Below are 14854 nucleotides of genomic sequence, written 5' to 3' on the forward strand. Positions count from 1 at the left end.
AATGGTATAGGCCCCTTATTTTAATTTATAGAGGGAATACTACCAATATTTTTATTCAATCAGTTTGCAATCCACATACGTTTTACTTAGTTGAAACTGTTTTATATAAAATGGTATCCTTTTTTATTTTTTGAGATGGAGTTTTGCTCTTGTTGTCCAGGCTGGAGTGCAATGGTGTGATCTCGGCTCACTGCAACTTAGGCCTCCCAGATTCAAGTGATTCTCCTGCCTCAGCCTCCTGAGTAGCTGGGATTACAGGCATGCACCACTATGCCTGACTAATTTTTTGTATTTTTAGTAGAAATGGGGTTTCTCCATGTTGGTCAGGCTGGTCTCAAACTCCCGACCTCAGGCGATTTGCCTGCCTCAGCCTCCCAAAGTGCTGGGATTACAGGTGTGAGCCACCACGCCCAGCCTATTTTTCTTTTCTTATACTAACATAGTTAATTTTATATGCCAATAATTAGTTCATGATATTCGAACATAGGGTGGGGTACCATAATTTTCCTAGACATTTTCATTTATTAATGAATCATTTTATTTTATCTAATTTTCTCTTACTAAAAATATTGCCTCTGTGAACAACTTTGTACATTTTTCACTGTTTTCATTTCTATCTCCTTAGGATTAATTTTACAAATTAAATTAATGGGTCAAAGGGTATGAACTTAGTAAAAATGATAAATTTCTCTTTATTTATATTTTGATTTTAAATTGAAAATGTGCTTATTTTAAGATTGGGAAAATCTGAAAAAACACAAGAAGAAAAAAATCATCCACAATTTAATTATGTATCCAAAACTGCTGACCTTTAAAAGTGCCTCTGAATTGTTTCTAATTATGAGAATTTAATTATTTTAAGTTGAGATCACTTTTACATCCTATTTTTTTCAATTAGCAGAAGTGTCTTTATCTGTCATAAAATCTTTTTCCAAAACTTCATATATAAGAAATGCTATCCCATACCTATAGATATATTAACAATTTATTAACCTATTCTTTTTTACTTATTTTTATTTAAATGTTTCTCTCTATGGAAATCTGTAGCAAAAGGCAAAAGATTTATACAATCTGAAGCGAAACCAGAGTATTAACCTATTCCGTGGTTGTACAGGTTATCTTGGAGACAAAACATCAGATACCATTCTCATATTAATCGAGGCAATTCTCAAAAGAATAAATTCTGTGCCCAAGAGACAACAAGGCAGAACTTCAGGCAAAACTGAAGAATTTGCTTCATTAATATAAAAAAAATCACAAATGATATCAAACATCTATGTAAATACTTTTTGAAAGATACCCTAATTCTCTTGGATAAGAAGGGGGAAAACTGGAGTTTTAACTACTAGACCAAGATTACACATTAAAAGAATGACTACATAAATAAATACAGTAGGAAAATATTAAATATTTATATGGCATTTCATTATTTCTAGAACATACAGGTAAGTTTTAATCTGCTCAATCAAAATGAGGAAATAAAACTTCCAATAAATGTTAATGTTTGGATTTTAATGTTAATCCATGTTAAATATTACATGGCTAGTTAATTGGTGAAAGTCAGGCCTGGTATGTGACCATCCCAATAAGCACTCTGCTTGACCCTACCACACCTTCTAAGGACCCTACCACACCTTCTAAGTAGCACATTTATTCTTTGAGGACATAGAAAAAATGTATGAACATAGTTACCTAAAAGCTCCTGGGTTGGTCCTGCCAAGACCTAGAACAAGGGATTCTGTGATTTCCATGCTCTCAGAGCGCATCATTGGAACTATGTGCTTAAACAAGGATGAAGGGGATGGGATGCCAATAATCTGGAAAAAAAATATTGTATTTATAACAGCCACTAATGATACTATGTCCAATTAGATAATCTGAGATTTCAGGAGTCTTAGGTCAAGGATAAATGGACAGGTGAAACTTTACTATGAATGATACCTCAAATTTCACCTGTGGTGTACATAACTTAAAAGGTTAAATAACTTGTCCAATGGCTTAATGCAAGTTCATTAACAGAACTTGGGGCTCCTAATTTCTTACAGACACTCATGATCATATAATAGGCTGACTCCCTTCATCAGATACTCTGTACCTTTTGATCCATGAACATGAAGAAAACAAAATGACTTCTAAAATAGTCATCAGTGTTAAAGTCATATACACTGGTCTTACCTTTTGTCATTTTCATGAAAACTAAACCACTGCTCTTATCAAGTACCCTTTAGATCACTACATGATTTAAGGAAATTCTAGAAAGGCATTTAATTATTTAAATGATTCCTTTTGGGTTCTGAGAAGTGTGAGAACTATAAAAACTGGAATATGGGAAAATAGGTATGACAATTTCTTTAAAAATATTGAGTATGATAAACTGAATGAGCATGGGTCTTTCTTTCCAATGGAAACCTATGTACATATTATTGATTCCAACTAGGAATCCATAAAAACAATGATGGGCTTTCTTGAGGTATTTTCCTTTTTGCAAGTAAGTAATACACTTTCAACTGAGTTACTTTATTGTCCATAAAGAGAAATTTTAAAATCTTAATTTTATGGGGCCATTCAGATTTCATACATCTGACAGTGGATCTGAGAAACTTACTTTAGAATCAATGCTATAGCCACTATCTGGGGTAGACGCCAGCGTCTCAGGAGGAGAACATCTCACAGAACCTGCAGATGTGGAAGATGACGATGTTGCTGCACTGCAGCAAAGGATCAGATAGTTTCTCCACAGGCCGATGTATGAGTCACTGCTTGTGGTGGTATTTACTTTCTTAGCATTGATGGGGCTACTAAGGAAAAAAAAAGAAAAATAGGCAGATATGAATAACGCAACACGTTTTTAAAAGTTTATTTTAACTAATGCTAAATTTCTTTCTTTTTTTTTTTTTTTTTTTAGACAGAGTGTCACTCTGTCACCCAGGCCGGAGTACAAGTGGCACAATCTTGGCTCACTGCAACCTCCACCTCTCAGGCTCAAGTGATCCTCCCTCTCAGCCTCCAGAGTAGCTAGGACTACAGGTGTGTGCCATCACGCCCAACAAATGTTTTGTATTTTTGGTAGAGATGAGGTTTCGACATGTTGCCCAGGATGGTCTCTAACTCCTGAGCTCAGATGATCTACCTGTCTCAGCCTTCCAAAGTGCTGGGATTAGAGGGGGGAGCCACCATGCCTGGCCTAACGCTAATTAGAGAGATGGTTAGCATAAGGTTTTTACTACTAGTACTGTTTTTGTGGACTGATATCAATGAACAAAGTACTGGATTAAAAATTAAAATGTTACCAGATCATTTTAACATTATTATTTCTGTGATAAAAGTTAATATTTTATTGGGCCATATTTTATAACTTACTATGCATACTCAATGTAGACAGAAAATAAAATCAAAATCACCTTTAATCCCACATGAAAATAAACACTGCATATTCTATATATCTTTAATTCATATGCATGAACCATAAGTGCATGAATACATCTCTTTTAATTTATACAAATTAAATGTTTATTTTATTTTGTATCTACTTTTTAGACTTATGTATTTTTCACCTATGTAAATTAATATACTTCTGTGACATTATTTTGATTAACTGTATGCTATATCAATATAAAGTATCATATTTTATATAACCAAAGTTTTGTTGTTTGACATTTTAGCTAATAGGAATTTTTCCCTATTATACACAATACTATACATTTGAATATATGGTTAATTAATTTTGTAGGTAATTCTTGAAAATGAAGTCACAGAGTCAAAGAAGATACATATTTTCAAGGCTTCTGCCAAATTTCTGTCTTGAAAGATTACATCAATAAAATATTTTGAAACAATTCCATAAATCTTTCCAAATACTGAAATTATGTTAGAATTAAGAACTGAGAGCAAAACGAGAGGAAAAATACAAATATATAATCCTCGCCTTCAACAAGTTTTGTAATATGTTAAGGTAAGTAATGCAAACACACCACTTAGTTAATTCAGCGAGAGTATCACAGAACAATGTCCTAGTATGTTAGAAAATGATCTAAGCGCTGGTAACATATCAATTAAAAAAAAACTGTCAAAAAAATCACTGCCCTCATGCGGGCCATGGGAGACGTACAATAAGGAAATAAATAAAACAATGTCAGATGGTGCTAAGTTTGATGAAGAAAAATAGAGCAAAAAGGGGAGATAAAGAATGCTGGTAGGATATGGGGTTGTAATTTAAAATATGGTAATTAGGTAAGGCTACTTAAGGTCATAAATGGTATACAAGGTGGCAAATGTCAATCTTTATTTAAAAAGTAACATCCAGACCAGGTGTGGTGGCTCACAGCTTTGGGAGGCTGAAGTGGGAGGACTGCTTGAGCCCAGAAGTTCGAGATTGCAATGAGCTATGATTGCACCTCTGCATTCCAGCCTAAGTGACAGAGCGAGACCCTGCCTCTTTAAAAAAAAAACAAGAGGGGACTGTTGTGGGGTGGGGGGAGGGGGGAGGGACAGCATTAGGAGATATACCTAATGCTAAATGACGAGTTAATGGGTGCAGGAAATCAACATGGCACATGGATACATATGTAACAAACCTGCACATTGTGCACATGTACCCTAAAACCTAAAGTATAATAAAAAAAAAAAAAACAAGAAAAACAAAACACAAAACAAAAAAGAAATCCAATACATAATACCTGAGAACATATATATACAATTAGCATGTATATGTAGAAATACCAAATATATACATATATATATATTCAAATCCAAAAGTAAGAAGGACTACTCTGGGTAGGAAGTTTAAGAGATTTTCAAAAATAAGATTGAATTTGAACTATATTAGATATGGATATGCAAAAATTAAAAAAAAAAGGTATCCTACACTCATGTGAACCAAAGGTCACAAAATGGAAACTATCAACCACACTTAATGAACTCTGAGGGGATAATTTGGTTCCAACATTGAAAGTATTGATAGAAAGTAAGAAAAAAGGTACAGAGTGAAGTCAGGTTTGAAGAGCCTTTAATGTAGGCCTCAAGTGATAGGTCAATCCAGATGCTGGGTTTGCATGGGCAAGTTATATGCTGAGAGGACTCATTCCATTGAATGTGATCAATGGTGTACTCTGTAAGGAGAAATCAGGAACCCAAACCCAGATTCAAAAATTCTCTTCTGTATTTAAGAGCAAAAAAAAAAAAAAAACCCAACTGAAATTTATAATGACCTTGGTCAACTCTCCATTTCATCATCAGTTACTTCAAATCTTTACCAACATCCTCAAATCTTCTACTCAGTGTGTTATTACCACTCCCCACCAGAAGGTGGCCTTCCTTATACTGTCATCAGGAAAAGTAAGGCCACTGAGCTGAGTTTCGCTCTGCTTCTCACCCTTTATCTACAAACTTCTGTATCTACATTCATACTCATCCTTAGATTCTTTCCTAATTTTTTCCCTTAATACAGATTCGATGGACACAACTATGTACCAAGTACAGTGTTATTAAGTAAATTAATAGTTAAAATTTGGTGAGACTGTATTACATGAAAAGGATGAAGAAGTTATGAGACTATGTCCTTGACAACATTCTTCTCCCTCCTTAAGACATCAATGCATTATCACATATTATTTATGGGCCTTCCAATCTGTAATACTTCTGTATTTTTCAAATAAATACATACGAAAGCTGATAGTTTATACATTTTTAAATTTACACTAGGAAAATAACTTACTTTATATCGACCTGAGGGGACAACAACTGAAGTCTTGTGTATGCAAACATCCAAGCATAGCTCACAGCTGTAGAGCAGTGTTTAGGAAGATTTTCTTGCTTTAAAAAACTGGAGAGACTTATAATCCACGGGTCTTGGCCTTGGGTCACATGTGCAAATATCCATATGTGTGATGGACTAATCACATCAAACTGGTGGCTAATAGGAGAAGAGTTCCATTCTGCTAATGTTTGCAAATCTATCGAGCTAGGGCAATAGAGCAAAGTAGTCTATATGGAGAGGAAAAAATTGATTATTACACATTTCAATAACTTTGAAATTTTACCATATAAATTGCTTTAAACTGAAAGTGGTGTATTAGTAGTTTCTAAAACAAGATAATATAAAGTCCATGGTAGGTTGAAGGGAGTAGAAAATTCCTGAAACTGCATGTAAAGTTTATGTATGTGCATACATTGTCTTTTTTTTTGGAGAGGGATTCCACTGTTTTCATTATTCTCAAGAGGACTATAAACTAAAGAAGTTCAGGACCACTATTTAAGTAATTCTTAAATAAATATCCAAATTTCTTGGTATACTGCCAGAGAACTAAAGAGTGAACCACTAACTTTCGTGTTGACCTGTATCTATGTATGTGTGGAACAGACTCAAAAATGAGCTCTTCTCCAGAGGTATATATTCTTAAATACTTGTTCAATATTTGAACTCTTATACTGAAGAGATAAACATTTATGTTCAAAGAAAAGTATATTAAGCACTGCTTTAGGCACAAGTCATCCATTACTCTCTTTTTGGAATAATTCATAATTTATGGCTAATATCTAAAACAAAATGTTTGGAATTGTATAGATCCTTTCATAAAATAACTAGAAGAGAGGCTTTTAAAGGTTCTTACCACAAATAAATGATAAACACACGAGATGATGGATACACTAACTACCTTGATTGGGTCATTATACAATATAGACATGTATCGAAACATCAAATTGCACCCCATAAATATGTACAATTGTGTCTATTTAAAAATAAATAAAAATTAAAAATTAGTTTTTTAAAAAGTTTAGCATCATGGTAGCATCATGGTGGGGGGGGAATTGTACAGATTTCTAATAAACTCTTAGGCTTATAAAATCTTATTACCTCCCTTGGCTATATATAACTCATGAATTATAAGAATCAGGTGTTATGTGGCAAGCTCTTAATGTTATGCATTAACCTCTTGTCCATGTATTCTAAAATAGGATGAAATAATTTTTAAATAGTAAGGTTTTATAGCTATTCTTACATCAACTTTGGAATCTTAATATATGACCTTTTACCCCACCAAGACCAAGCAAGAAAGTTTGCATAAACTTTGTTAGTACTGTGTTTGTGGACAAAGTGATTCTCTCCATTTTAATGAGTCAAATTACATATGACATTGGTATAAAACACTATGTACTTAATCCACTATACTTAAACTCATGTGATACACAAAACATAGTCACCAAAAAAGTAGGGTGTAAGTTTTTGCTCTCAGTATCACTATTTTTTTCCCATAGCATTTTAACAAGTATTTCTATCTCAAGAATATTATATGCCACAATAAACAGCAAACAGTAGCATAAAGATTCAATTTAACAGAAACTTCTTAGACTGGAAGGATTAGAATTTTACAAACATAAAATTATTTTTATTTCTATGTAGAAGAGTACTTAACCAAGTATAAATGAATGTCACTTTTTAAGTACTACTCTTAAGCATTTTCTAGTTTTCAAAAATACTTTCTAACACATTACATTTGTTAAGGAAGTTATTTTGTGTATGCACATGTACATGTATACATATGTGTTGTCTTAAGTCTCAAAACAAGACTGGGTAGAATGAAGTCACTACAGTCACCTGATCAGCCCCAGTGAGATGTATGAAGCTCTCAAGAATGGATGGGCTTAGCCTGTCCATCACATCTATGGCTAATTCATCATCACCCTGTAAAAAAGACATCATATGTCTAAAAAAATTAGGAATGTTTAAGCAAAGTAGCCAAACCCAAGTAAACACTAAAAATTCACTTCAGCACTATTTTTTTTTTTTTTTTTTGAGACGGAGTCTCGCTTTGTCACCCAGGCTGGAGTGCAGTGGTGCCATCTTGGCTCACTGCAAACTCCGCCTCCCGGGTTCACGCCATTCTCCTCAGCCTCCCGAGTAGCTGGGACAACAGGTGCCCGCCACCACGCCCGGCTAATTTTTTTTTTATATTTTTAGTAGAGACGGGGTTTCACCGTGTTAGCCAGGATGGTCTCGATCTCCTGACCTCGTGATCCGCCCGACTTGACCTCCCAACTGAGAACGGTAGGTTAGTTTAGACCCATGGTAGTAACCTACCTACATGGGACAAGGACGGACAAAGAGATGGTTTTTAAGTACTTTCATTAGGTAACTGAATGAAATACCTAAATCTTACCTTAGGTATTTCCAAAAGTGCACATAAAGCCCGTATTTCTCTAAGGACACTGACGGCTAGTCTCCTAGTGGCAGGTCGACTGCTACAGAGAATGACAAGTGCAAAGCCTTCAACCACATGGAATACGTTGGAATATGGGCTCCTTTCCAGAGAAGGGGGATGAGAAGCTCCATTAGCTACACCATGCTTGAAAAACAGAAGTTAAAAATAAAATAAAAAATATGTATGTACAGACACTCCCGAAACACAATTAATAAAAAATAAAGCAAATCATAGTGATTATGACTACAGGTCTGCCTCAGCTCAAGCAATTTAAATAGTATGTAATTTATAAAAATGGAATAGTGTGCACAGTGAAAACATTTCACTGGCAGTCTAAATATGAATTCTGTACCTAACTTCTATCATTCTCTGACTATTTTGTAACCTTGGAACTGACAATTGCTCTTCATCTAATTTCTATGTGGAAAATGAGGGGATTGTAGTGTATCTTTCACACTCAAGAGTGTGGACCAGCAGCCTGGCAATACCTGAGAGCTTCTGAGAAACTCTTGAAACTCTTTCTTAGGGCCCTGTTGATTTGTATGCTTATTAAAGGTTGAGAAGCTATGTTGGCTTCAATGGCTTGGGTCTAAACTTTCAAGGTTCTATGATTTATACATTATCATAAATCAATGATTTGAGCATCTTCTATGGTTAAGGAGCACAGTTACTGTCTACGTGAAACAGGGACTGGTGACATGGATGAAACAATCAAATAACCCAAACGGAAGACTACCAAAAATTTACTGTATTGGCTTTAAATATATTGGAAACAACCCGAAAGTGAGCTGGAATTATCTCTAATTTCTACGCTCATTAAAAATCCAAAGAAGAAGATTAGACAAGTTAGACACATAAACACTATATATTCACTACAGGAACTATGGGAAAGCTCAGTTTAAGGGATTAGGAACACATTGAGAGTGAACAGAACTAATAATACTTTTAGTGTTTGATAAAGTAAATCTGTATGAAAACCATTATTGGTCATTTAGCACTGACCACATACAAAAGGACAATAGAAAAGAATCTGGTACCTGAGTGTCCTGGTTTTTATTATGCATTTGGGCTGCTTGCTTCCACTGATTTATTAATTGTACCAACATCTTTACGGCATTATCAAGAAGCGTGGGATGGACATCAGTCACTTCACGAACAATAAAATAAACAAATCCTGAAAGAACATCCTCCCGCCAATCTGGAAAAGCAAGCATTAGTGCCTGCAGGGTATTGAAAGCCAGAGCACGCAGTTCTTCATCCATATGAATTGTGAGCCTACCAAGAACAAAATCCCATTAGCAAACTTCAACACCTTTCAATTAGTTTTATCATCTGAAACTTAAAACTACGACCTTAAAATAAATGTCTTCTTAGTTGTTTTGTAAGAAATATGAATAGCAACCAATGATCACTTTTTCATGCTATATTCAACTTTATGCTAGTTTATACTCTCATTTGTTTAAATTCACATATGAATCTATTCCCATTAGTTGGTGTTTTTACTATAATCTGAATAATAAGTTTGATACAAATGACATTAGAATTCCATTTAAAATCCTTTAATCTTTAAAATACTGTATTGTTATCTTATAATCAATCAAAAATGATATCTAATCATACGCTATCTTAACACTATCTTCACATTTATTTAATCTTTGCTATCACTGGTAAGGACACAATTTATCTCAATCATTCTTTTTTTTTGAGATGGAGTCTCGCTCTGTCACCCAGGCTGGAGTGCAGTGGCATGATCTCAGCTCATTACAAGCGCTGTCTCCTGGGTTCATGCCATTCTCCTGCCTCAGCCTCCCAAGTAGCTGAGAATGCAGGCGCCTGCCACCACACCCAGCTAATTTTTTGTATTTTTAGTAGAGACGGGGTTTCACCGTGTTAGCCAGGATGGTCTCCATCTCCTGACCTCATGATCCGCCCGCCTCGGCCTCCCAAAGTGCTGGGATTACAGGCGTGAGCCACCACTCAATCATTCTTCATATGCACTGAAGTTACAGTTAAATATAGGATGGCTGATTGTGAAGAAGGATATACAACAAATGAAGATGGAATCAATGCAACAGAATAATTATTGAAGGTCAGAATGAGAGTAAATTTAGGAGTAATATCATAAATGGTACATGCCTAGAAAAAAAGGCTGAGCTCAGTGGCTCACACCTATAATCCCAGTACTTTGGGAGGCCAGGGCGGGTGGATCACTTGAGGTCGGGAGTTCGAGACCAGCCTGGCCAACATGATGAAATCCTGTCTCTATTAAAAATACAAAAAAATTAGCCAGGCGTGGTGGTGCACGCCTGTAATCCCAGCTACTCAGGAGGCCAAGGCAGGAGAATAGCTTGAACCCGGGAGGCAGAGGTTGCAATGAGTCGAGATTGCGCCACTGCACTCCAGCCTGGGCAACAGAGCAAGACACCATCTCAAAAAAAAAAAAAAAAGAAAAAAAAATGTGTTGACTCAGCACATAAGGTCCTAAAGAGAGTTTAAGTCTAAACAAATTAGGAGATGCTATATACAATCTGCTTTTAAATACATCAAAACAATATGGGGCTTTGAATATAATTTTAGTTACAGAAGTTTACCACAACATAAAAGAGAATGATAAACAAGAAATTTTTTTAAAAAATGGCTACAGTAGTGGAAGCCACCATTATATAATAATATTATATGAATAAAGAGTTTCTGATTTGGGTGTGAAGAGAATTATGTTAGTAATTGACTACAAAGACAAATCAGAGTTAGAAATAGTCTGAATGAATAAGGTAAGTACGTAATATTAAACACAATTACATGCTTGGGAAGCTGGAAAAATGGAGTTATCCACAACAGAGGCAGAAAGTTGTGTGGTTTAGGAGAAAGGAGATATAAGTATTCACCCTGCTGAACTCAGTTCTAGTCACCATGAAGCCAACTTTCAACTGACAATGAGACTAAAGAGAAGATGTATTATAGCTAGGCAGACTGAGGAGTAAGCAACAAAGCCGCAGCAGTTCCATCAGCACAGGAGAAATAAACAGGGTCAAATTAAGCATCTCTAGCCCAGTATTCTGTCTCTAATAGTGGCACCAGGAGACACAATATGGGAGAAGAGAGTGACAGTCCTCAATGATGCTGACTTTAAAGGTTATTTCAACATTCCTTAAATCCATGAATATGTAAATATCTATCTTACTCCTATCTGTGTGGTACAGGGTATACATGCGTGAGTTAACTGCTCATTGTAGAATAACAATAAAGCGGCCAGGCGCGGTGGCTCACGCCTGTAATCCCAGCACTTTGGGAGGCCGAGGTGGGCGGATCATGAGGTCAGGAGATCGAGACCATCCTGGCTAACACAGTGAAACCCCGTCTCTACTAAAAATACAAAAAAAAAAAAAATTAGCCGGGCGAGGTGGCGGGCGCCTGTAGTCCCAGCTACTCGGGAGGCTGAGGCAGGAGAATGGCGTGAACCCCCTGGGGCGGAGCCTGCAGTGAGCCGAGATCACGCCATTGCACTCCAGCCTGGGCGACAGCGAGACTCTGTCTCCAAAAAAAAAAAAAAAAAAAAAAAAAAAAAAAAAAAAAAAAAAAAAAAAAAAAAAAAAAAAAAAGAACAACAATAAAGCTTGGTTAATTAAAGGCAAGGGAATTAATTAACTTTCCTTAGGGACAGGATACAGGTCTGCAAATTTACAATGCATCTTTGTTTTGTTTGTTTGCTTCCTTTATGGTAAAGTACATAAGATTTAGACAGCACAATTCCAAATGATATGAAGAGAGGAGAGAATAGAACAGACGCTGGGATCTTCCTTTCCATTGAGGTAAATTATTAGTAAACAAATATCATAGGAGAAAGAAGCAAAGTGAACAGCAAAGCAAACTGTCATTCACTATTCAGCTGTCTGCTCTTTTACTAGGCTGTCCCATCCCTGGCGCTCATAGTTAGTTTCATTTTGGTGGAAAAGATGGGAGATCTACTCTTGTGAATCAACATCCACAAAGATGTAGATGAGTTATGTTGAAATAGGAGGAGTAAGAGCAGAATTGAACAGTAGCTGTTTACTGCTCTCCCAAGGAATAGTGTCATAAATAATTAACGTTTCTTATTTCCAGTGCTGGCATGAACTTCGCAACTCTGCAATCTAATTCACAAAAAAATTAGGAGACTGTGCGAAGGAAGCACATTTATATAATGCAAAGTAACCCCTTTCTTTCACAGTCATCACAGGAGACATAAAATCTCTATCACAACAGGCAATAGTTGAGGATAAGGTAGTGCCAGGGTGTGTGAAAAGCTAGGGAAGTGGGGAGAAAGTATTGCTGGAACAGTCTATTAATTGTTTATTTATTATGAATTTAACTTACACCTAAGTGATAAACGCCCAGCAACAAGTAAACACCTTTCAAAATAGTCAAACATTGCTGCTCTGCTATAGTCATTGTATTTGTTTTTTTCATCTAGGACAGGGGCTGGCAAACCGTGGCTCAAGGGCTAAATCCAGCCAGATGCTTATTGGAATGCAGTCATGCGCACTCTATTGTCTATGGCTGCTTTTGTACTATAATGGCAGAGATGAGTATGTGTTTGCTTGTTTTATTGATACACAACAGTTGTACATACTTTTGTGGTGGATGTGATAATCTAATGTATTCATATAATTTGTAAAGATCAAATCAGTGTAATGAGGATATCTATCACCATAAATACTTGTCTTTTCTTTATGTTAGAAACCTTTAAATTATTCTTTTCTAGCTATTTTGAAATGTACAACAGATTATTGTAAACTATAGTCACTCTACTGATCTACTGAACACTAGGTCTTACTTCTATCAAACTGTATAACTGGACCCATTACAAAGATCATAATGATCTGCAAAACCCTAAAATACTATCTGGTACTTTCCAGAAAAATGTGCTGATCCCTTATCTAGGGAATCCCTGACTACATCAGCAAAGCAGTTTTTCAACAGGCTATCACCTCAACTTAGAATTAGGAGCTAGTATTTAAGTTTGGTTGTCAGGTTATTTACTCATTTTACAGAGCTATGACATGCCTAATAGAAGAGAGAGAAAAACTTGAATGCCACAGTTCTGCCATAGGGGAAAAAAAAAAGCACAAATGAGACCTGATTACCACCAGAGATACTAAAGAAATGACTGTAAGAGTAAACACAATAATTAATTGCCTAATTGGGAATTATCATACACTGATAATGCCCATATGTTAAGGGATAATGTGTTACAGAAATCCCAGGAAAGAATACTAGATGGAAAACTAGGGAACTGAAAGATAGGATTTGTGGGGGGAATCTAGAAGAATTTGAGAAGTTAAAAATTAGTGAGGAAAACATATTTAACAACAAAAAAAGACAAAATGGAAGTTTAGAAAGTAAATCAGATAAAGGATTAGAAATGTCTTTATCATCGCCTTTTTAGTGATAACAGTAACAAAGGCATATTAGAAATATAAAGGAGCAGAAGACATACAACCTAACATAGCAAACAGTAATTCTCATTTACCTTGCTAACAATTCAATCAGGTCAGTTCTGCTCATACCATCAGGAATCAACCTTGGAATTGCAGCAATACAAGTTCTAAACAAATCAATCTTGGGTTTTCTTTCCCCCCTGAAAAATACAACAGGATTTAATAAGAAACATATTACATATGCTAGACAATGAAATCAAACTTGGAAAAATAACTACAGAAAGTGGGAGCCCTCACCTAAAGTTTAATGTATTTAATATTAAGAAAATACACATAAATCCTGTAGATAATTATTAGTCTATATATGGACTAAAGAATACAGAAATAATTCAAAATAAAACCAGCAAACAAAAAGGTTTTCAGTAACTAGACAACAAGCATTACAACCATTATTACATAACAAATATTTAAACAGATTATTTATAATTAATCTTATTAATATTTAAGATGATTAAATATTTAATATTTAGCCTCTCATAAATAATATTAAAATAATAAATAACATTGATATCATTAAATAACTAAATACTGGTTATTTTGGGGGGCCTATAAAATTAACCACATCGTTTTCACTTAGTATCTTCCCCAACAAAGGTCTTACAAACATTCATCTCATACACAGGTGTTTATATTGTTTGTTCTTGTCCTGTATGTGACACACACACATAAATACACATACTTAAAATTTCTATGTAATAAAATGAGCCATTTTTGAAAATCCTGGTACCTCTAGAGGCTTAATACAATTTAATTTTACTATATTTTCTTCTAGTTATTCAATAATTTTATTTATTTTAAATGTTTAACCTCTTAATATACTGTTTTTTATTTTGGTCTGTATTTGAAGGTGAGGCCTTTTAAATTTCTTTCATCTAAATTGTTCTTCAGTTGGCCTAATAAAATAATCCTTATGTAGAAAAGAATTTGGATATTCTCAGTGTTTTGGATTTTATTTTTATTTATTTATTTTTTTTTTGAGATGGAATTTCGCTCTTGTTGCCCAGGCTGGAGTGCAATGGCGTGATCTGAGCTCACTGTAACCTCCGCCTCCCGGGTTCAGGCAATTCTCCTGCCTCAGCCTCCCGAGTAGCTGGGATTACAGGCGCCTGCCACCACGCTCAGCTAATTTTTTGTATTTTTAGTACAGATGGGGTTTCACCACGTTGGTCAGGCTGGTCT

At 35.2% G+C, this 14854-nt stretch overlaps 1 protein-coding gene across 10 annotated transcripts in view; it reads right to left on the reverse strand.

The window, feature by feature from the left end:
* The window catches only part of FRYL (FRY like transcription coactivator), a 285245-nt gene that overhangs the window by 79994 nt on the left and 190397 nt on the right, over window positions 1-14854 (reverse strand). For 9 of the 10 annotated variants that reach the window (XM_055246240.2, XM_055246238.2, XM_063619509.1 and 6 more), the window contains 7 exons: window positions 13708-13815; window positions 9236-9473; window positions 8157-8342; window positions 7595-7681; window positions 5714-5982; window positions 2606-2798; window positions 1693-1817 (listed from right to left, as the gene is read on the reverse strand). In XM_055246240.2, the coding sequence (XP_055102215.1) occupies window positions 1693-1817; window positions 2606-2798; window positions 5714-5982; window positions 7595-7681; window positions 8157-8342; window positions 9236-9473; window positions 13708-13815 (1206 nt within the window). The remainder of the gene's footprint in view (window positions 1-1692; window positions 1818-2605; window positions 2799-5713; window positions 5983-7594; window positions 7682-8156; window positions 8343-9235; window positions 9474-13707; window positions 13816-14854) is intronic. The other variant, XM_055246241.2, reaches the window with a different exon arrangement.

The sequence above is a fragment of the Symphalangus syndactylus genome, chromosome 16, assembly GCF_028878055.3.
Source record: "Symphalangus syndactylus isolate Jambi chromosome 16, NHGRI_mSymSyn1-v2.1_pri, whole genome shotgun sequence".
Taxonomy (NCBI): Eukaryota; Metazoa; Chordata; class Mammalia; order Primates; family Hylobatidae; genus Symphalangus; species Symphalangus syndactylus.